The sequence below is a fragment of the Vombatus ursinus genome, unplaced genomic scaffold (assembly GCF_900497805.2).
Source record: "Vombatus ursinus unplaced genomic scaffold, bare-nosed wombat genome assembly UNPS02015175.1, whole genome shotgun sequence".
NCBI lineage: Eukaryota > Metazoa > Chordata > Mammalia > Diprotodontia > Vombatidae > Vombatus > Vombatus ursinus.
In genome coordinates, this window is record NW_020954953.1 from 16,889,133 (window position 1) to 16,913,051 (window position 23,919).

Here is a 23,919-nt window from a genome sequence, read left to right on the forward strand (position 1 = left end):
ATAGGAAGAGGAGAATTTTTAGAAGATGGGTTTTATATTTTTAGTTAGAGTAGAAGAGGACCTTACAAGTCAGTTTGTCCAACTTCCTCTCACATGGAAAAAACTTATTCAGCATCTCTTGACAGATGGACCTCCAGTAACAGCTCATTCTACACATGCACAGCTTTTATTATTAGAAATTTCTGTTATGTTAAACTGATTTCTTCTTTATTGGTTTTAGTTTTCCATTTTACTGAAACAGAACTAGTTTTGATAGACTTTCAGATACTTTGACAACTGTCCTTCTCATAGTCCTTTTCTCTTTTAGGCTATATATAATCACTTTCATCATCTGTTCCCTGTGTGACTTTTTGATATTCTTTCAACATTGTTATTACCTTCTTCTTGGTACATTGTAATTTAATATTCCTCTTATTGACCCATTGTTTACTGATCATGGCATAATATAGTGAAACTACTACTACTTCTCTTGAATTGGACACTGAATACTTCTATTAATTAGCTTAAGATTACATTAGCTTTTTTTCTGGTCAGTCACCAGTGTTAGCTGGTAATGAAACTTGTGGTCAGTTGAAGTCATGAGCTAGGTCTACTGTTATCCAGAAGACATAATCATTATAGCCTAAATTCTATAACTATTTTTGCAAAGCTTTAATACATCAGGTATTACTGTAGGCATAATTATAGAATTTTTTAGGTATAGAAGTTTCTAAAAACTCTGTAGCAGTACATGAAAGTAACAATTCAGAATCCTGTTAATTAGAATGCTGTTCATGAAAAAAGTTTCCATTTAGATTTCAAACTAATGAACCCATCAATAGGACAGATGTTTTACTGAACTGAATGTTTCCTTTTTTCAAATTAGAAAGGGTATATATTTTTCATCCAGTTGTAGTAGAATTGATTGTCATGTTGTTTTTGCTTGCTTTTTTCTTTTTAGCCCTCATGTTTCAGAATCTGTAAACAACTCAATTTTTCATCAGTTAGCAGAACAACTACAACAACAGAATCTTGAGCATCTTCGACAGCAGCTCCTAGAACAGCAGCAACCTCAAAAGGTATATAACCCCATCTTGTGGTACTTAAGAGTTATTACCTCCTCTCTATAAAAAAAATTAACTTCACACATTCTAACTTAATTTTGGATAAAGGATTATAAATGAGCTTTGGGGCATGTTTTATTATCAGGTTTTTTGGGTTTGTTTTTTGTTTGTTTTTGGGCAGAGGCAGGGAGGAATGAGTCTCAGAACTTTATTTAAATGATCTAAAGAATGACCTATGAGGGAACTCTTTCAAGGGAGAGAGTTGCTGGGACTCTGAGATAAGTGATTTGCTCATAGCCATGTAGGCAGTGTATGTCAAAGACAGAACTCTTGAGGCTAGCTCTCTATTCATTTCATTCTGCTTCTCTAACACAATTTTATTAGTTTATCCCTTCCCAAAATGTAGAAGATCTGTCTCCAATGTTCTCAGTTATTCTCAGAAAGCTTAATCTATTCTGGTAACTGTTTGAAAGGCTGTCAGAAGTAACCAAAATCCACTCAGGCTAACAAATGAATTTTTTCTAAGAGGCACACTGTCTAATGTTTCGAAATAATTTCTATGCATTTTAGCAGCAGTGGAAAGAAGAAAAATAACTTGTATTTTTATTATTACTTTAGAGTTTTTGAAAGACTAACATTTGAATGATTTTCTCATTTGGAGGGAAAAAGACAAGCAGAGGTGTCAGAATTAACTACTACTTTCTATCCTTTCTACCCAATCACCCTAACAGCTTAGGTGAAAAATCAGTCAGTCCAGAGCTGATTGCTATGTTCCAGGCACTATGCTGTGTTGGGATAGGGGGGTGGGGGGAATCCATAGAGTTCTGTCATCTTGTGGTAGAAACAATGTATACAAAAACAGGTACATTTAAGATATGTACACATTTATGCCAAGCAGTTCATTGACAAAAAGAAAGGCTCCATAAACACCAAATAGAGCAGTAGTTTTTTGTGGTAGTGAAAACTGGAAACAAAATAGATATCCATCAAATTGGGGCATGGCTAAACAAATTGTGGTACAACCATGTAATAGAATGTTATTGTACTAAAAGAAATAACAAACATTATGAATAATATAGAGAGAAGTGAAAAGATATATACTAATAGAAAATGAAATCAATGGAATCAAGAAAACAGTGTATTAAACAATTACATAATGGAATTGTAAAGAACAACCACAGAGCAGTTGAAATTCAAAGTTATGAAATTACAAAGACCAATTTTGCTCCAAAGGTGAGGTGTGCACCCCTATTCCTTGTACTGCCACCTCTGCTCTTATGTAAAGTTTGGGGCACTCAGGTGTAAAACATTGTGTTTCATCTGCTGATTTTTTTAAAAGATTCTGTTTTGAGGGACATCTCTTAAGAAGAGGGAGGGATAAATACAGAGAGACTTGTCAGTGATGTGAGTGAGATCAAACAGAAGATTTCAGTAAAAATCATTTTGAAAAAAGATTTTTAGAGAATAGATATAAGGCTGTCTAAGAGGGAAAAGCGCTAGTGGCCAGAATGAGTGGTAAGAGTCTCCTATAGTAGGTGGCCCTTGCGAAAAGTCTTAAAGGAAGCCAAGTATTCTAAAAGTCATACGTGAAGTGCCTTCTAGGAATGGTGCATGGCTAGTGCAAAACTGGACCACAGAATAGAGGATGGGGAGTAATGTCCAGAGAGACTTGAAAAGTTTGGGACCAGGTTGTATGGGACTTTAAAAGTAAACAGGAATTTATCTCTCATTCTGGAGACAATTGGCAGTGACTGGAATTAATTAGGAGAATGATATAGGTAAAGTTTGTACTTGAGAAAAAACACTTGCAGTATAGAGGAGAGACTTAAGCAGGAAAACAAAAAAAAAGAGGATGCTCTTGCAGTAATCTAGGCAAATCCAGAATAGTCCCTGCCCTCAAGGAACTTACATTCTAATGGCAGACTGAATTAAAGTGGTAACTGTGTGAATAGCAAGAAAGAAGTTGGGTTCAAGAGATATTATGTTGGTAAATACAGCAACATTTGGCAATTGGTTGAATATAATGAGTGAAAGGAGAGTGAGGACTCAAAGATAATGCCAAGATTATGAATCTGGGAGACTTAGAGATTGATGATGCCTTTACCCAAAATAGGGACATTTGGAAGAAGGTTGGGGAGAGGTGCTGAAGGGGAGAATGAGTTCTGTTTTGAATGTGTTGAATTTGAAATTTCTTTGGGACATCCACTTTGAAATGTCCACTAGTTGATAGGTAGTACGTGGGAATGAAATTCAGGGGAAATATCAGAACTCGATTTTTAGAATTGTAATTCATCTGCATAAAAGTGATTAATTTGACCAATGGACACTAACGCGGTCACTAAGAGAGAACATTTAGAAAAAAGAGGAGGGGACCCATTCAGAGCTTTGGGAAAGACCAACAGTTAAAGGTCATGATCTAGATGATGAAACAGTACTGGAGACTGAGACAGATTGGAAAAGAACCAGGAGCAAGTTGTATCAGAAAAAACTAGAAATCAGAGAGTATTCTAGAGAAGTGGGTGGTCAGCACTGTCAGATACAAAAGATCTAGGAATCATCTGCATAGAGATAATAATTTATCTTCTAGGAGTTGATGAGATAAGCAAGTGGCCGTTTATAGAGAGAAGAGGCCCCAGAACCGAATCTCGAATAACTCCCACTTTTAGCTGACATAGTATGGATGAGTCTGAGAGGGACAAGTAGGAGGAAAGCCAAGACAGAGCAGAGTCATAGAAACATACAGAGTAGAGAAAATATCTAGGAGGAGGGTTAAGGACTGAGAAAAGAACTTTGGTAACTTTGGAGAGGGCAGTTTCATTTGAAAAATGAACTCCTTTTTCAGTTGGATCACAAAAAGGGAAATAATGTTTAGTGACTGTTTTATTTAAAACTGTCTTTTAAACTCAAAGAAAATTTTGTTATCCCTCTTACAGTGCCTAGACTGCTCTGAGGATTTGGATTAATAGATGACTTCCATATACATCATTTTTCTGTTTTCTTCCTTTTTTTATTTAAACATGTATAGGATTGCTTTGGATTGTCCCACTTTAAATATTTGTCATTAATTTGAGGAGTAATTTAATAACTGGTTAATATAGCACTGAACTTTAGCTGTCATTAATATTAATATTTTAAAACAGAATTTGAAAGATCTTAAATTTATTGTTTTTCTTTAGCTGTTAGAATCCTCATCCATTTGGTAGAACATCTAATAATTTAAATTCTCATGCATTAACAGGCTATGGAAGAACATTAGTGTTTAAGTTAGGAGGCCACTTCTAGTTGTTGCTAAACTTTGTGATCTTGAGAAAGTTGATTATCTTCTGGATCACAATTTCCTTATTTCTTGTTAGAGTAGATAATCATGTAACTCTTTTCTAATTTTAAAATTCTTTAATACTGGTTCAAAAGCAAAACTTGGCTTCTGTTAATTTGAAAAGCTAAGCATTTCCTAACAATATCCTTTCATGTATTTTTAGCTAATTTTCAGTGTTAAATTATTTTAATTGTCCCTATAAATTTTACCTAAGAAAGTAATTTTTATTCCATACAGTCTTTTGAGTATAAAATATGAGTAATGAATATCATTTTAGAGTCCATTTGACTTGGGCACAGTGCTACATTTTCCTCCCTCTTTATCTTATATTAATTCATATATACTTGGTGTTGATAATCTGAGGATCTGTATAATCTAAATTATTTTAGTATTTCTTTCTGATCTTTAAAATTTAAATTAAATTATTGTAATATAATGGACATGTAATGGTAATGGTGTCAGACTAGTAAATCGAAAAAGTTACTAAAGAGATAGTGAAAAATTTATATATAATACACACATACATATAATTAAACTATATTTAGTGAAAACAAGCATCATCCTTGTTTCATTATCTGAAAATAGCTACTATCTTTTTGATGGAATTTCACTTTTAAAATAGTGCCCTAAAAATTTTAGTACAGTTTAAAGCTTAAGTAGAAATATTATTTGAAATAATAATAATAGAAATATTTTAAAATTCTTCTTTTAGTGACTATTTAAATTAGCATGTAGGGGCTGCTAGGTAGCACAGTGGTTAAAGTGCTGGGCTTGAGTGCAAATGTGGCCTCAGAAACTTAATAACTGTGTGACCTTGGGTAAATCATTTAACCCTGTTTTCCACCATTCCTCATCTGTAAAATGGCCTGGATCAGAAAATGGCAAATCACTCCAGTATCCCAAGAAAACCTCAAATGGAGCCACCAAGAGTCAGATACTACTGAAATGATTAAACAATTACAAAAAAGTAGTATCTGACAGAAATATTAGATACTATTAATAATATCTCTTCTACTTGAATGATGCTGAATGTCACTGAAGTGACAACCACACACTGAAGTTGCAACCACACCAAGTGGATCCACTACCAATTATTTCTTATTCACAACTGGGCACTTGCTGATGTATGGTAGTCATTTTCATCTTCCTTGCCATTGGCCAATATATAATATTATGTTACGATAACATAATGTGATATTAATAATATAATACATACTATCAACAATATGTAATAGTCTAGTACTATTAAAGCTCAAATAAGCTTTGAAGGTATTAAGCTTTAAGAGCTTAAAATGGCACTAAGATTTTTGAAACACTGTAGCAGATACTAATTTAAGCATTTGTATCTAAAGTGAATGAGAATTTTCGATAACATTACTATTTCCTTGATTTCTATTGAATAATAAAAATAATTACTAGGGAGCTATTTTTTTCTTGGCTAGTTAGATAGGTGTCCGTGTAATTTTATCCCTTTCATAGGCATTATTTTCCTATGCTAACCCTCAATTCAATTCTTATGAAGTAGCATTATTGTATATGTAGTCATTCTTTGATTTAATTGGGTGAGGTTTTTGTCCCTAATCTGATCCAATTAAATACATAAGTAGCCTATTCAAATAGTATTTTATAAAATGTGAATTTCTACTGTATATAGAACACTGTACTGGGGCATCATGGAAAAATGCAAAGGAAATTAGTCATGTACTCCATTCTCAATTGACTTAGAATCAAATGAGGGAAGAGGAAGAAACAAGTAATGGCTTGTTTTTAAAAATTATATATGTATTTCCTATCGAGTCAGATAACAGTCAAGGTGTCACATCAACACAAAGTTGGTGCTTTCGAAATTATTTTTGAATTAAAACAAGATTAATGTCCATTCCTTTGGTAATCTCTCCTAATTACAATTAAGAATTCTTTTTTGTACACTCAGCATATATTCTGTTTGTCCTTTATTAAGAGAGGAGAAATATTGAAAGCTTGCTTGAGGAATGGAAGAATCAAGTGATAAAAGTTTTTTTTAAGGGTGAGGGAGTGTATTTGAAAGTAGCAGGGAAGGAGCCACTGAGTAAGGAGAAATTAGAGATTAGAGAGAGGGTAGAATGATGGAAGAGAAAGCCACAAGAGAAGACCATATCACCCCGTGGACTGGGATTGGCCTGACCAGGAAAAGGTTCAGCTCTCCATCAGAGAATGGAGGATGGGGTCAAGGGATTTTGAGAAGTAGAAAAGGAAGAATAGGAATCTCGCAAAGGATGATTTCTCAGTCAACTGGAAATACAGTCTGCTGAGGAAGGGTTGGTGTAGGAGTCTTGAGGAAAGAAGAAAAGTTTGAGATAGCTACTGTAGGAAGTGAGAAATGTTTCATAGAGTGCCAGCTGTGTGCCAGGCACAGTGCCAAATGCTGGGGGTACAAATTAGGGCAAAAAGTTGTGTCTGCCTTCAAAGAGCTTACACTCTAATCAGGAGATCAAAGGCAAACATCTAGTTAAAACTAGTTATATACAGGATAGATAGCAAATAATGAATAGAAGGAAAGAACAAGAATTAAGAGAGATTGGGAAAGACTTCCTATGTATAAAGGTGGAACTTTAGCTGGAAATTAAAGGAAGCCAAAGAAACCAGTAGGTGTACATGAGGAGGAAAAGCATTCGAGGCAGGCATAGGGGATAACAAGTAAAAATATCCAGAGCTGAGGGATGGAGTTTCTCTTTTGAGGAACTGCAAGAAGGCTAGTCACTGGCTTGAAGAATTTATGAAGGAGAAGGTGGTGTAAAGTTTAAGAAGGCTAGAAAGATTGTGGCAAGGAAATATGCCATGAAGGACTTTGAACATCAAATAGAGGATTTTCTATTAGATCATGGAGATGATAGGATGCCCCCAGAGTTTATTTGAATTGGAGCGGATGATATGGTTGGGGCTGCACTTCAGGAAAATCACTTTGACTGCTGAGTGGCAGATAGACTGGAGTGGGGAGAGACTTGTGGCAGTGGATCAGCCAGCAGGCTATTGCAGTAATTCAGGTGTGAGGAGTGCCAGTATCAAGGTGGTGGCAGTATCAGAGGGTACTTAAGAGATGCAACAAAGGTAGAATTAACAGGTCTTGGCAATGGATTGGATATGATGGGAGCTAGAGCAAATGAGGAACTGAGAATGACACCTAGGTTGGAAGTCTGAGGGAATGGGTGGCTGGTAAGGCCTTTGACAGTAATAGAGAAATTTGGAAGGGGAGAGGGTTCTGGGAGAATTTTAATGGATAGTTTTGGATATGGTGAGTTTTGAGATGTCAGCAGGACTTCCAGTTCAAGATGTCAAGTAGAAAGTTGGAGATTTAAGACTGAAGGTCAGCAGAGAGGTTAGAATTGGTTAAGTAAGTTTGAGAATCAGAAATCACCAAATGCAATAGGCTATAGACATGATTAGCAAACATGCCTGAATAAAGATCTAGCAAAGGAGACTGACAAGGAGTGGTTAGATAGGAAGGAGGAGAAGCAGGGGGAATAGTGATCTGAAAACCTAAAGAGAAGGTAGTCCCAAGGAAGAGGTGATCAGCAGTATCAGAGGTTACAGGAGAGGTCAAGAAGTATGAGAATTGGATAGAAATCTTTGGATTCGGCAATTAAGAGATCACTGGTAACTTTTGAGAGAGAAGTTTCAGTTATAGAGAGTTAAAAGAATGAGAGGATAGAAAATGCTATCCACATCCAAAGATTTGGATGGAGTTTGAATGCAGATCGAAGCATACTATTTGCTATTTTTTTCTTCTGTTTTGTTTTCTCTTTCTTGTGATTCCTCCTATTGGTTCTAATTCTTCCTTACAACATCACTAATATGAAAATATGTTTAATAGGAGTGTATATGTATAGCTATATCAGATTATGAGCCATCTTGGGGAGGGAGGGGGAGAAAAATTTAAAACTCAAAAGTTTATGGAAGTGATTGTTGATAAATCAAAATAAATTAATAAGAAGAAAAGGAGAGGAGCAGAAGTGGAGGCAGCTGTTGTAGATGGCCTTCTCAAGGAGTTTAACCACAAGACGAGAAATATGGGACAATATTTAGCAGGGATGGATGGTTCGAGTGAGGGCTTTTTTGAGGATAGGGGAGATATGGGCATGTTTGTAGGCAATAGAGGAGTGAGTAGACAAGGAGAGACTGAAGGTAAGTGAGGGAGTACAGAATCACAAAAGGGGTATTCTGCAGGAGAAGATGGGATGGAAAGGGGTTAATTGTGCAAGTAGAGGAGTTGGCCTTGGGAAGGAGAAGGACCACCTTATCTTGATAAGGTTGAAGTAGGAGATAGTGACAGAAGGCATTTGAGCGATATGATATGAGGGGAGAAGGAACTCTGGGCAAATGACAGGGAAAATGAAAAGGATTGCCATTCGTTACCAAGAGCCCCATTGACAACAGAAAACATAAATTTTGGGGGGACCCACTTAGTGTGACTGTAGTTTTTAGCCTGCGTGGCTGTTATTGTCTTTTTATATTCAGACAGTTTTTCCTCCTAGTGATGTCACTATTTGGTTATAGTTTTTATTTCTAAGGTTGAGCAATTGTGAGTGCTGTCTTTCTTATTTCCCCTTCCAGCATATCGTTGGACATATTTATGATTAATAATATAGAGGAGTTTACTCTTGGGCTTCAGTTATTTCATCTGTAAAATGAAGAGGTTGGATTGGAGGATCTTTCAGGTGTTTTTCTCTCTTCCTCTCTGTATCTCTCCCTCTCCCAGAATTTTTTATTGTAATAAGTAGAGTATCCTCATGACAAATTTGGCTTAATATAGCAAAAGTTTGTTGAGCATCTCCTGAATTTGTTTTGCTGATACTTTGACTATCCTTTTTATCCAAAGAGAGTAGAATACAAGGAAATAGTATTTAAGTCATTTGAGTTTTACAGGAGATTGTGTTACGGAGAGCGTTTCTATAGGATAGAAAACTGTACCTAGCTGCTTTCAGTTTATTCTCATCTAGAAGCGTTGGCCTTTACTAGAGAGTGATCCAGTCCTATATACTTCTCCATGAAGAGAAGGGAAAGAATATATATAATTCCTGAAGGAAAAAGTTGTTTAAAATTTATAATTAAATTAGGTGGATGGAAGGGTACTCAAGTAAAAGGTTAACCAAAACACGTAAGTTTAACAAGATATTAAGTGGCTACTTATATTTACATGTCCTTTTCCTTTCCTTTATTAATGTATTTTATTCTATTTATATCCTTTGTCCTTTGCTCTACCTTTCCAGCTTTATTTCCTGCTACACCACTTTATGTGCTGTATTCTTGGTATAGCCACTCACTGCCCCATATACTTTGAAATCTCACCACTGATGCTTATTTACTTGTGTGACCAGAGTGTATGGAGTGTTCAGGGAGGACTCGCACCTCTGGTGTGAGGGCTTTCCAGATTCTTTTCAGGACTGCTTATCTACCTTTGGTGTCCACCTGTCACCCAGCTCTTACCTGTGACTCCAAGAAACTGTAAGCATACAGAGTGACTACACCCTGCTTTACCATCTCAGCAGATTTGCTAAACCAGGTTCAGGGTAATCCAATCAGGGCAATCCAATCAGGGTAATCTAGGGTCCCAAATACATTGGTGAATTAGGGGAATGTCTATGCTAAGTATGTAAAGACTTCCCCTGGAAGGATGGGCAAATGAGAGCAGTTTGTTCCAGTGGGCCATAAAGGTGGTGGAAGCAGGTGCGATGGAGGGCCTAGAGTTTGGTCAGATGCTGCATCCCTGCTTATCAACAGTTGTCTTGATTTTTGTCTTGCCACTGGACTTCAGTGACTTTGGAAGAGAGAGTGAGGCTGATAACTGTATAACTCTGCCTTACTTAAATCCAATTCATGCTCAAGTCAAGATGTCACTTATCATCCATTATTTTACTATTTTATTACCTTACTACTTAACTACTTTATTATTTTACTGTGTTATTAGTTTACTATCTTACTATCTTACCTATCTTCAAGTCCTGCATTAATAGGTGAGTGACAAAGCAGTAGGTGCTGATACACTGGGAACTGTAGTTAAAAGACTGCATAAGAAGGCCCAGGGCATACAGTCATCTTCTCACTGGACTTACGCAGCAGTGGGATTAAGCAGCTCTCTGGGTGTTTGAGCAGCTTTTTTTATAAGGCAATTGGGGTTAAGTGACTTGCCCGGGGTCACACAGCTAGTAAGTGTCAAGTGCTTGGTCTGAGGTTGGATTTGAACTCAGGTCCTTCTGACTTCAGGGCCGGTGCTCTACCCACTGCGCCTCCTCGCTGCCCCATGAACAGCTTTTTTTAAGGACTGTACTGCTTACCTCCTGGCATGAGGATTGAGCTAAAAAAGATGCTCCCAAAATTGTCTGTTTTATCTAACCCTGGCATGCTTACCATGCCAGGCAGGATCCCACCCTAAGGTCAAAACACAAAAAAAGGTACAAAAATTTTTGTGAAGATGATTCCAGGCACCATTGGTACATGGAATGTCTGCATGCTCATGAACTACTTGAAATCCAGTAGCATGAAAGACAAATAACTCTTGTTGCAAGTTAACTCAGCCGGTATCGCATCTAAATAGTGGCCCTGAGTGAAACAAGGCTGGCAGATAACAGCTATTTTACCAAAGTCAGAGCTGGATACATGTTTTTCTGAAGTGGCAGCTATGATGAATCAGATCTAATTTAGTAGCAAACTTGTATGCTTCCAAAAAGGAGTGAACAACAGGCTCGTGACAATGCGACTGCCACTTGCAGGAAAGTGCCATACCATCATCAGTGCATGTGCTCCCACCGTAACGAACTCCAATGCAGTCAAAGAAAAATTTGTGAAGACCTGGAGATCCTCATCATTAGTGTGCTGAAAGAGAACAAGCTTCTAATTTTGGTTGACTTTAATATCAGAGTAGGCACAGACTAGTAGACACAGCAGTAAAATCTTGGAAGAAATGTAATTGTTAATAGCAAAGCAGTGGACACTTACTGCTGAAGACTTGTGCATCTCATGACATCATCACCAACACTGTTGTCTGTTTCCCTAAACTCAACAAAGTGTCATGGATGGGTCCTCACAACAAGCACTGGCATTTAATAGTCTATGTCATTGTAAGGAAAAAGAGACAGGATGTGAGAGAGATGAAGATGTGTAGCACAGCATGCTAGACTGATCATAGACTTATCCTGTCCAAGCAAAACATTCACATTCAACAAAAGCAGTTACCCCAAGGCAAGATGACTATCAAGAGACTCTACGTCAACAGATTAGAGGGATTCACCCTGCATGAACAGTTTTTTGCTGACCTGGAGGGAAAACTGAGTAAACACACATCAACATTAGAGCAGAAAAGGAGTGGGCAGCTTTCAGAGATTTGGATACAGCACTGCATTGGTTGATCTGGGCCAGTGCACTCACAAACATCAGAATTGGTTTGATGAAAATGATGGCATGAAATTCAGAAGCTACCAAATGAAAAAGGAGAACTGCAGAGGGCATACCAGCAGGACAGTTCATATGTCTCTAAGAAGGCAGCATTTAACTCATCAAGAGTAAAGTACAAGTGAAGCTTAGAGAGTTTCAGGATTCTTGACTCAGTAAGAAAACCGGTGAGATTCAGTTTTACACTGATAACAGTAATCTAAAGCACTTCTATAGTGCACTTAAGACTCTTTATGGGCCAAAGACCTTTGGTGCATCTCTGCTATTCAGCACTGATGAAACTGCCCTGATCCATGATAAGGATTTGATCCTGAAAAGATGGGCTGAACACTTCCATGGTGTTCTTAACAGACTGTAATCAACCAGTACTGAAGCCATTGACTATATCACCCAGGTTGAAGTCAGTCCCTCTCTAGCTTAGCTTCCAACTAAAGAAGAGGTATTGAATACCATTGGGTTCTTTTCATTTGGCAAAGCACCTGGTGCTGATTCCATTCCAGCAGATATCTACAAGGCAGGGGGTCCACTGCTCTTATAGAAGCTGTCTGAAATCTTCCAGGTTATATGACAAAAGGAAGTTATCCCCCAGGAGATAAGAATACCTCCATTGTCCATCTCTAGAAAGGAAAAGTTCACAGGTTTTCCTGTGACAATCACCAGGGGTGGTGGGGTAGGAGGGGAAAGGTGGAATCTCTCTCTTAGTCATTGCTGGCAAGATTCTTTCCAGAATCCTCCTTAATTTGCTGATCTTTACTTGTAAGATGGTCTCTACCCAAGAGCCAGTATGACTTCAGAAAGGGCTGAGGGATGGTTGACATGGTGCTGGCTGCCCAACAACTGTAGGAGAAATGCCAGGAGCAGAACAGAGGTCTGTATGCAACATTCACCAACCTCGCCAAGGCCTTTGATGCTGTCAGTCATGGGGACTTGTGGGAGATCATGGCAAAATCTGGTTGCCCAAAGAAGTTCATCAGTTTTGTTTACCAGTTACATGAACGGCATGCTTACATAGGTTCTGGATAAAGGATGATGCTGTCACTCTTTTCCAGTCACCAATGGAGCAAAGTAGGTCTGTGTCCTTGTTATGATTTTTAGCATGATGTTTTCCATGATGTCATCAGATGCCTTCAGAAAGGACTAAAATGGCATCAACGTCAACTATCAGACTGATGATACACTATTTAATTTGAAAAGGCCACAGGCCAGGACTAAAGTGAAGGGAGAGTAGGTACATGACTTTTGTTGGTGCAGATGATTATGCACTCAATGCAGCCTCTAGGGCTGAGATGTATGATCAGAGTTTGGATCAGTTCTCTGCCACTTGTATTAATTTTGGCCTGACAGTCAACATCAAGAAAACGGGTTCTCCATCAGCCAACACTGTACCATCCATATGTGGATCCACTAGTTATAGCAAATGGAGAAATTTTGAATACTGTGGATAAGTTCATTTACCTTGGTAGCATCCTTTCCAGGGATGTACACAAAGATGATAAAGGTGATACACTCATTGCCAGAGCATGCTTAATGTTTGGAGGCTCTGAAAGAAAGTATGGGAGAGAAGAAGTATTAGACTGCCTACCCAATTGAAGGTCTATGGAGCCATTGTGTTGACTTCATTGTTGTATGTCTGTGAAAACTGGACAGGATACCTGTGCCATGTCAGAAAATTGAACTACTTCCATTTGAATTGTCTTAGGAATATTCTGAAGATTACCTGACACGATAAGGTACCAGACATTGAGGTCTTCTTTTGAGCTGAACTGCCAGGCATTCAGACTCTACTACAGAGAGTACACCTTTGATGGGCTGGTCACTTTGTTCAAACGTCAACTGTATGTTTGCCTAAAACAGAGGTTCCCAAACTTATTTGGCCTACTGCCCTCTTTAAAAAAAAAAAATTACTCAGCACCCCCCCTGGGGTTAGATTAGGTTAACTCTTATTTTTATTCAACACCCCCCAGTTGCACTCAGGGCTACTACCTTCCCTACCCCATTGTTCCAGCACCCCCCCGGGGGGGCAGTATCGCCCACTTTGGAAATCTGTGTGCCTAAAACTCTATCTCATGGAGAACCCACACAAAATTCAGAAGGAGCAATACAAGAACACTCAGGTTTTCGCAGAAGAACTTTAATTGATGGTGAGACATGGGAGACACTGGAGGATCTTCCATCATGGCATAATTATATCAAAGAAGGTGCTGTGCTCTGTGAGCAAAGCAAAATTGCAGTAGCTCAAAGGAAACATGAAATGGACAAATCTAGAGACATCTCTATCCCAAATGTTCAAACAGACTACTTGTGCCCAACCTACAGTAGAACCTTCCAAGCTCATGTTGGACTGATGAGCCATAATCAAACACACTGTACCTTGACCCTGACATAGTGATGTTATTGGGCCTCTTTGAGTACAGAGTTTGACAACAACATCTGTATGACCTTGGGCACTGAAACTCTCTGAGGCTCATTTTCCTTCTCTGAAAATGGGGGGTATAGTTTAGACTACACAGGAAGTATCATACACAAGGACTGCAACACTCCAGAGTTCTACCTGAACCAGATTAAATTGTTATTGGGAAATAGTTAAAACAATAGAACATGGATACTATTACATTTAAAACTCAAGTCAATGTGATTGGTGGCTGCCATTTCTGTTTGAGTTTGATATCACTGGACTGGATGATCTCTGAGGTTCCTTCTAGCTTTTAAATTTATGATCATCCTGCCTTCCACCCTCACATACATACATTCACAGCCACCTACAGATAGTTACCTGCTTCTGTGCACATCATTTATTATGTCTGGAATACATAAGGAATTTCTACTTACCTCTTCAAAACTCAACTAAAAATGTTACCTCCTTTAGGAACCCTCCTTTATCAGCCCAGTTAGTGATGACCTTTCTCTTCTTAGATCTCAGAAACTCTTTTGCTTCAATTTCAGGTGCCAGTGTTTCATCCAGGGATGTACTGGTAAATGTTTAAGAACTAGTTTTCCCCAAACACACAATACACTTTATAAATTTAATCTGTATTATTACACATTTTTCTCCATAATTTTCTTAAGTTTAGACAATCAGTAAAACAACCAATTCCTGATTTGTAGAATTCGTCTATTTCAGAGGTATAAATGATCACATTGAAACTTTAATAATCAACCCTTATGTGCCTGTGTAAGCCGGCTCCAGTACACTCCTGATCTCACCACTTCTACCTTTCTTCAAGATTACCTTGTGTCAGTTTTGTGTATACTTTATATGTGCATATTGTTTCATCTATTAGAATTAAATTCATTGAAGGCAAATACTGTTTGGCTTTTGTCCATTTATCCCTAGTGCCAAGCATAGCACCTGGCACTTAGTAGACCCTTAATAAATGCTTGCTAGATTGTTCTGATTACTGTACATAGGGAGATTTAACTTGAGCAAGAGAAGACTTCAGGGTACTTGATTGCAGTCTTTAAGTGTTTGGATAACTACTCTCATGTGGAATCAGTCAACATGCATTTATTAAACATCTGTTAAGTACCTATACAAAGTATGGTGGGATTAGATTTATGCTGAAGTGCTCCGAAGGGCAGAACTAGGAGCAGTGAAGTGGAAATTATAGAGGCTAGTTTCAGATCTATTGTAAACTTCCCAACAATTAGAGCTATTCAAAAGAGCTTTGTGCTCCCTTGGGAAATATTGGCTTCCCATCATTGGAGGTTACATATGTTGATTGCTGACTTGTCAGTGATTTTATGGACAGAATATAACTCCATAGATCGCTTTCACTCTGGTTCCTCCCTCTGCTGCCCTCCCCCCAAACCCCACCCCCACCCCCCAAAAAAAACAAACATTGGGTCTAGAGTCAGGGTCAGACAGACCTAAGTTCGCGTCCAGCATCTGACACTTACTAGCTATGTGACCCTGGGCAAGTCATTTCACTTTTGTCTACCTCTGTTTTCTCACTTGTAAAATGGGGATACCTACCTCCCACATTGTTGGGAGGATCTAATAAGATATTTGTAATGAGCTTAGCACAGTGTCTGGCACATAAGAGGCATTTTAAAAATGTTTGTTTCCTTCCTATTTAATCTCTTTTATGGCATTAGGTACACTGGAATACATGTGAAATTATGTTCATATGTCAAATTGGAATATGATGACATTTTCCAATGTGCACTATTTTCCGTAGGTAACCACTCAAGAGAATCCAGAAAGTACGTTTGGTTCAGAGCACTCTGCGTCACCGTCACAGGGAAGTAGCCAACAGCAGTTCCTTGAACCTGAGACAAACTTGGATGATTCTATAGATATTCAGCAACAGGTAGAACTTCATTTATAGATCTAGGATTTCTATTATAAGTTACAGATTAAAAAATGCTGCCACTTTTATAGTATACTTTTAAATGTAACTAAAAACAGTGAGTGTTGAAATGCTGTAATAAGTACTTCTTAAGGCTGTTATCTTTGGTATAAAATTTGCTTTGAATGTTGTCAGGATGTTTTCTTTTGCTGATTCTTTTGTTCTTTTCTGTGTCAAGGACATGGAGTTAGATGAAGGGCAAGATGTTGCTGAGGAAGAGATCTTTGAGCAAGAAGAAAAGAAAGTGCCTGTTCGCTCTAGATCAAGAACACATTCAAGATCTCGTTCAAGGTTTTTTAATCTTTCATCTTTTGAAGTGCACGTTTGTGCTTTAAGTGTAGTCTTTGTACTTTTACCCCAGGTGTAAGGATGTTACTGTTCTTGACATAATAACATCCTTTTCTTCAATTTGCAGTTCTTTTAGAATTCAGTGAAATGATGCAGTTATGCAGAACTTTGAAACTGACTTGTATAATGTTTTCTCCTACTCACAAAGTACTTTCATGAAGCCTACTGATTATATCATGTCACAAAGCATTGTGTGACTTGGGATTTTACCTGATTTTGCATAATTATACTAAGTTAGCTGTGACCAGTAGGGGATATAAGGAATTATTTATGAGGGCAGGTAGGTGGCACAGTTGATAAAGTGCTGAACCTGGAGTCAGGAAGACTCATTTTTCTGAGTTCACATCTGGCCTTAATAGCTGTGTGACCCTGGGAAAATCACTTAACCCTGTTTGCTTCAGTTTCCTCCTCTATAAAATGAGTTTTAGGAGAAGGAAATGGCAAGCCATACACAACTGAAAAACAACTGGACTATTTGTGAAGTAGTAATATTTAGCCATTAGAACTACATTTGCCTTGCAAGCTTAAAAATTTAGAAGATAAATCATCCACCGGTACTTTTTGTGGTAATGAGATCTCATTTTAGGTCGCAGAGAAACAGTATTGGTCCATTAGATTCAGAGAATTTTGAGCCAGAATGAATTTTACCAGTCCTTTAGTCCACTGTGCTGATTTTATGGATAAACAGTGATGAACTTCAAACTCACATCCTCTGACCCCTAATCCAGTGTCCTAACAGTTGCCACACACAATGATATCTTTATCATTGTTCCTGCTTTACTGTCCTCCAAGCCAACAGTGTTGTTTTACTAGGAAAGCTGTAGTGGAAGAGACACAAAAAAAGGTGAAGAGCTTCCTTAGCATGTTTCACTTCCCCCCCACCCTCCTCGCCTCATGAAACACATCTTTGAGGTCTGTGGGTGTACAAACTGGCTGAGCAAAGATAGAAGAAATTATGAATTTTGACATATAAATTTCATAATGATCTTTTGAGACTCATCTATAATAGAAAAAGTACAAGGACCAAGGCAGTAGTGGTAGTCTGACTGCCCCTTTCTCTTGAAATGTGAGCCCCTTCAAATAGAACTTGTTTATAAGGTATTCGAAAACATATTATATGTGTGTATTTTTTAATAGGTCACCAAGAAAACGAAGGTCTAGGTCACGATCTGGTTCTCGAAAGCGGAAACACAGAAAGCGATCTCGCTCACGGTCAAGAGAAAGAAAAAGAAAATCTTCCCGTTCCTACTCTAGTGAAAGAAGAGCTAGGGAAAGGGAGAAAGAAAGACAGAAAAAAGGATTGCCTCCAATCCGATCTAAAACATTAAGTGGTAAGTATCATCTACTCATATTCCTAGATCCTTTACCTTTAGGGAAAACTAGAGAAGTTCTTTTGCACTGTGAATCCTCTTACTGAGTATTCATTTGAATGATACTTTGTGGAAAGAAAAGTATAGAAATAAGTGTAGTAGAAAAAGAGAAAGTAGTAAGCAGTCTCCTACAACAACTTATTTTACTTCCCAAGTCATTAGGATTAAATAAATAAATATGGCTTTCTAACATCTCTGGCCATTGCAACTGATTTCTTAGTGCTGCATAGTTTCTATTAAAATTGATAAATGCAATTTAGAAAACAGTTATAAGTCATGACACAGTAACATTGTATCTAGTCAGCAAGAATTTTAACGTATACTTTCAACTCCCATTTCTTTTCTCAAAAGTGGTCTTTTATTAAAGAAAATTTTCCTTCTTCACAAATATAACCATACTACACATACTATGATACCTGTGTATCATAGTGTAGCCCAGTTTCAAATTTGAATTTGATTTCTTTCACTTCAGACTTAAGGTGCAGTGCCCTACTAGCCTTGGTTAAAGGGCACTGCTTTTTGCTAATGAAATTACATTATTTTTTGATCTTATGGGAAACTACTAAGATAGAAGTATATGTCTCTTATAGAAAGACAACACAAACTATACCTGTATTGATAACTAAATAATAGAATAGTTAGCATTTATGTAGCAGGTCAAAAATCATGATTGCACGCATGAAGTAAAAAATATTAAGGTTCTTATGCTAGAGGCAGTATAAATTTTAGTTAAGAGACAGACCCTTCAGGAATTGACAGTGTTCAATAAGGGCAAAGCATTCAACCTATCCATTAGCCCTCCTTTTAAAACAAGGGCATCAAGTTTATGTTACCCTGCTTAGTCTCTTCTGGAATAAAAAGGGGAAAAAAGTTATATGTGTCGTTTAAACAAGGTTTGAAAACATTTTAAAGAGTTTTTGGCCCCAGGATCTTTCTATTTCAATTTTTGGAGGTCAGATTCATTTTCCTTTTGGTTGTCTTATTCCAGTAGTGCAGGATGGGAAAAATTTGGCTTTTGGACACACTCCCACCCCACCTTACTTCTAGGTTTCAATATTAATTACCATCTTTCCCTTTTTTGTATGTTGTACTAGAACTCAATACTCTTACATGGTTCAGTGGGGGTGGGGGCGGGGAACATTAGATGTGGAGTCAGAGGATCTGGGTTTTTAGGATCTGCCATTCACTATCTGTTGGACCTTGGGCAAGTCCCTTCATTTCTCTGGGCCTCAGTTTCCTCAGCTGTTCGACTAGATGGTTTATAACATCCTTTCATTTCTAAATTTATGAGCTGTTGCTCTCTGTCCCTTTGATAAAGAGAGATTTTTACCATTCCCAGCTATGGGCAGTAGATAAAGGAGGGATGGGTGGAGGGATATTGAAGGAGTATTGAAATTCACCTCTGGCTAGATAGCTATATCGTGAACTGGAGGTTAAGGGATTTTTGAGTGCCCAACTTTCTAGTCATTGTGTAGAATGATAATGAATCTGTTAGTTTCCCCTGTTTACTTAATATGATAGCCAGTAAAGCCAGTAAGCCTCCCTACTTCATTCTCTGCTGAATTTCAGCTGAGGTGAGGTTTCTTGTTTTCCTTAGTTGGCCATCCTATCAGTTGTAAACCTCCAATAACTTGGGGATTTTAGATCTGCATACTTCAGTTCTGTTAGCATGTTCATTTGGCCCTACCCACGGATACATAGTATATTCTTCAAGTTTATAGTCTCAGTCCTGTAAAGACCAGTTTAAAGTTTTTATGGTTCACGTTTTATCATTTAGCAATACATGGCCCACATTGTTATAATGAAATGGCCTTTATTCAAGTTAGCTTATGTGTAAGGTAAACCATAAGTTAGATTATAAATCTTTTTCTTTAGAACCAGTGTATAAACTCCTATGATTAAAGAGATATTTAATGCATACAAGATGTCATTAACCTTGGAAATTGAAACCTGATGAATATATATTTTCTAATTGTTCTTTCCTCCCAAGAGCCCTAACCTAAACCTGTTTTAGGTGGTCACATAAAATTTTTGTATTGTACATATAAAATGCTTTAAAAATTACATTTTGAAGTAATGCAGATTGTTAAACAGTAAAAATGAGTATTTTCAAAAACAGTGAAAGACGGGCAGCTGGGTGGTCCAGTGAATAGAGCACCTGCCCTGGAGTCAGGAAGACCTGAATTTAAATCTGGCATCAGACACTTTGACACTAGCTGTGTGACCCTAGGCAAGTCACTTAACCCCATTGCCTGAACCCTCCCCCCTCCCCCCCCCCAAAAAAAGTGAAAGAAAGATTTGCTAAATAAATTTGTTGTTTAAATTGTTGGTGTAGTCAACAAATATTATCTAATACTTCAATATTGGATGATACAGTACATTTTGAGCTCTTTGAGGGAAGGGACTTGCACTTACGTCTTTATATACTCTGCAGTTAGCATATGACTAACAAGTAGTAAGTGCTTAAATGCTTGTTGATTTACTGATGAATTGAAAATGTACTATATTAGGCATTGTGGAAGGTAGTAGTCATATAATTTCAGGGTTGTAAAGGACCCCAGAGGTCATCTAATGAATTCCATATTCATCATCCCACCAAGTGGTCATTCAGTAACAGCAAATTCACTACCATCCGAAAGCATTTCATTTGATTTTTTTTTTTTTCAACTTGAGGTGTTTGATAAATTTTCCTTATGTTGAACTAGAACAGGCTTCTCTCTAACTTCCTGCTATGGATTTTCCTCATGGTCCATTTTATTGTATGTTATTTTTTATTTTTTTATTTTTTAGGCAATTGGAGTTAAGTGACTTGCCCAGGGTCACACAGCTAGTACGTGTCAAGTGTTTGGTCTAAGGCTCAATTTGAACTCAGGTCCTTCTGACTTCAGGGCCGGTGCTCTATCCACTGCGCCACCTACCTGCCCTTCATGGTCCTTTAAAAAGTCCATTTCTTACTCTCCAAGATACTGCAGATGTATTTGAAGATACCTTTTAAATACCTTCTTAAGTCCTCTTTTCTCTGCTTCAGACTTCCTACTTCCTTCATCCAGTCTTCATGTAATGGGGTTTTGAGTCCCTAACTCCATCTTGTCAGTGACTATTGTGAAATGTGATGGCCAGAACAGAATACTCAACAATGTGTTACAACTAACATTTAAAGTTTCTTTTTTTACATGTATCTCTACTGCCTGTCCTAAAGCTGGCACTTAAAAGATTTGTTTATTGATTTATTGGGCAGTATGTATACTTGATTGTTATCTGCCACATGTTATCAAGACAATTCAAAACACCAAAGCATGTTGGGTAGGGCCCCTGTGGAAAACACATGGGAAATCATTGATAAGAATCACAGAATGGCCAGGCATAGATTGTTTGTGATACACATTGGAGGGAATACCCATAGCATTAAAGTCATAGAGCAGTTGGAACATTAAAACAAATTTACACAGAAGTTCACATCCTTAACATTAACAATGAATTTGCCATCTTGTGTGGTTTATCCACTAGTAAATGTTTGGAAGGATTTTTTTGTCATTGTTTTTACCAGAAATGTAATTTTATTGGTATGAGAAATTTCCATGGAAGAATCTCAATTACTCTACCAAGTGCAGAAAGCAACTGTTCTGTAATTTGGAGTCTTATTGAGTTGCCCAAGGCACTGAGAGGTTTCATCCTCAGAGTTAGTGGGTATTAGAAATAAGTCATGAACCCGAATCTCCCTGACTTAGAGGCTCACCCTTTGTTCCAAAAGTCAGCACCTCTTCTTTACCTGAACAAAGTTGCATTTAATTTATAATTGAATTTTGAACTTTTGCCCAAATTAAGAAAAAGAGGTTATGTTGCTCTTAGGTAAAATGTAGCAGATAAAGATTGTGTATAGTAACAAATTTGCTTGGGACACATGCTCAAATTCCTGGGTTTCAAATGAGTCACATGTGCAAAAAATAACTGGAAATTTTAAAATTTTTTGCATTTTTCTGCTATGTGTACCCTTTATAAAGTTATATGAACTTCTTAAAAGCCATTGGTGTTGTGAATGGAGTGTTGTTGGGCTTATAGGTAGGAATATCTATAGCCCATTGAACTAGCAGAGTTCTTAGCAAGATCTCTGTGCTAGTAAAATCATAGCTCATTCCCATAAATGACTGAAAAATAAAAATTATACTCAAAAAGTTTAAGCTGTTTTTTTTAATTTTCTTTTCACAGTCTGTAGTACTACTCTCTGGGTTGGTCAAGTAGATAAGAAAGCTACACAGCAAGATTTAACCAATCTTTTTGAAGAATTTGGACAGATTGAATCTATCAATGTAAGTATTAATTTTCAAATCATAACTAAATATTCAGACTGATAAAGATTTTTTAAAAAGGCAGGCTGCCCCAACCTTTCCCATTTTGTATTGGTATTGGCTTATTTAACACTCCATTTTTCAGCTTTCATTTCAACCTGTGCCTAATAACATGAATGGCATTGTAACTGAGTTAATATCCTAGCAATTCTGTGATAGATATTTTGAAGGTCCTTTTAAGTATTTTAATGGCATTCTAGTAATTATGAACCACTACAGTTCTTGTTGTAGACAAAGTAAAAACTTAGTAGCATTTGTTAACTGTCATTTGTTAGCTTTTATTTAGTCATATATTAAGCAGCTATAACTAGATGATTTGCATAAAGTGAAGAGGTTGTAGAAATAGAAGAGGAATAATGTTGAACCAGCTTTTTCAAAAGTACTTTTATAAGTGACAGACATACCACCATTACCAGCTGACCCTTATTGAGCACCTGAGGCTAATTTAAGGAAACTTTGATAGGAGTAAGAATAATTCTGAAAGTTCTTTACTGTTTGATAGAGTGAAATTTGATAAATAAAAATAAGCTATCGGATTAAATTTCCTTGGATAGTTTTAAAAATTATTTTATTAGAAATTTAACATTTAACCATTGATACAGAGAACAAAATTTGCTTAATTTGCAATTTAAATTAATTTCTATACATAAAGCACTTTTTCATTTTATTCTTTTTGGTCTTCATTTTTTTATCCATTTTTTTCTCATTTACTTTTTCTTCCTGTGATGGTAGCATGTATTCCATTTTTCTGGTTATCCTTTTTTTTTTTTTTTTGCTTTGCATTATTACAGGAAGGGCTTTCCTTTCACTATTTTCCTCATTTGTCCATCTTAATATCTTTGTAGTGTTCATTACATTCTTGTCTCACAATTTATTTAATAATTCCACTCTTGTTGGACTTTTAGGTTGCTTCCGATCATTGTTTTTGTAATTATTTATAATGTTGCTATGAGAATCTTTGAACCGCTTTTGTAGATACTGCTGTCTTTGGATAGATTTTTGTAGAGATTAGGGATATCCATCTCTTCCTTCGATATTCTAATTAGGCAGACATAATTATTGTTCAATTTACAATGTTTATTGGAATTAGGTATATACTATATATGTTTCAATAGTACATTGAGAATTCTTTTATGTTGTGATTTACCATATATTTGTTCTCATTTAATGGTATTTGGAGAATAATTGTTCCATCTTTATTTTAAAGGATAGTTCTTTTATCTTTATTTCAGTAGAATGTTGAACTCAACACGTTGTTGAATCATAATCTGATTCTTTTGTTACAAATTACTTGGTCAGCAGTATAAACAGTTATAGTTATCCTATTAAGAAGTGAAAAGAGATCAATTTTATGAGTAGTTGCTAGGGCAGGCAGCATGACTTAACGAATAGAGAGGTGGCCTTACCTCAGAGCTGGGAAGACTTGGGTTCAAGTTCCACCTCTGACTCATGTTGAATTTTTTATTCTGGACAAGTCTCTTAACCTCTCAATAGGCAACTCTATTCAGACTATGAGTTGCAAATAAGATGTTTACTTGCATTGGTAAAAGGAATTTCCTTTTCTGGGAGTTCTCTATACCAATGATTTCACGGGTCCTTATCCCTGTTCACTTATTCTAAGAATGTACTCTGAAGATATATGGGAACTGTCTAGATATTTTAATATTGCAATTAATTTTTCTGAACTTTCTATTAAAGTATGTAATTTTATATACTTTTGGA

General features: G+C 37.0%; 1 protein-coding gene across 4 annotated transcripts in view; it reads left to right on the plus strand.

Annotated features, from left to right (window-relative positions):
• LOC114031506 (protein SCAF8) overlaps positions 1–23,919 on the plus strand; it is a 209,876-nt gene that overhangs the window by 62,268 nt on the left and 123,689 nt on the right. For all 4 annotated transcript variants that reach the window (XM_027846618.1, XM_027846619.1, XM_027846616.1 and 1 more), the window contains exons 9-13: positions 941–1,058; positions 15,963–16,094; positions 16,312–16,424; positions 17,619–17,812; positions 22,058–22,158. In XM_027846618.1, coding sequence (XP_027702419.1) covers positions 941–1,058; positions 15,963–16,094; positions 16,312–16,424; positions 17,619–17,812; positions 22,058–22,158 — 658 coding nt within the window. The remainder of the gene's footprint in view (positions 1–940; positions 1,059–15,962; positions 16,095–16,311; positions 16,425–17,618; positions 17,813–22,057; positions 22,159–23,919) is intronic.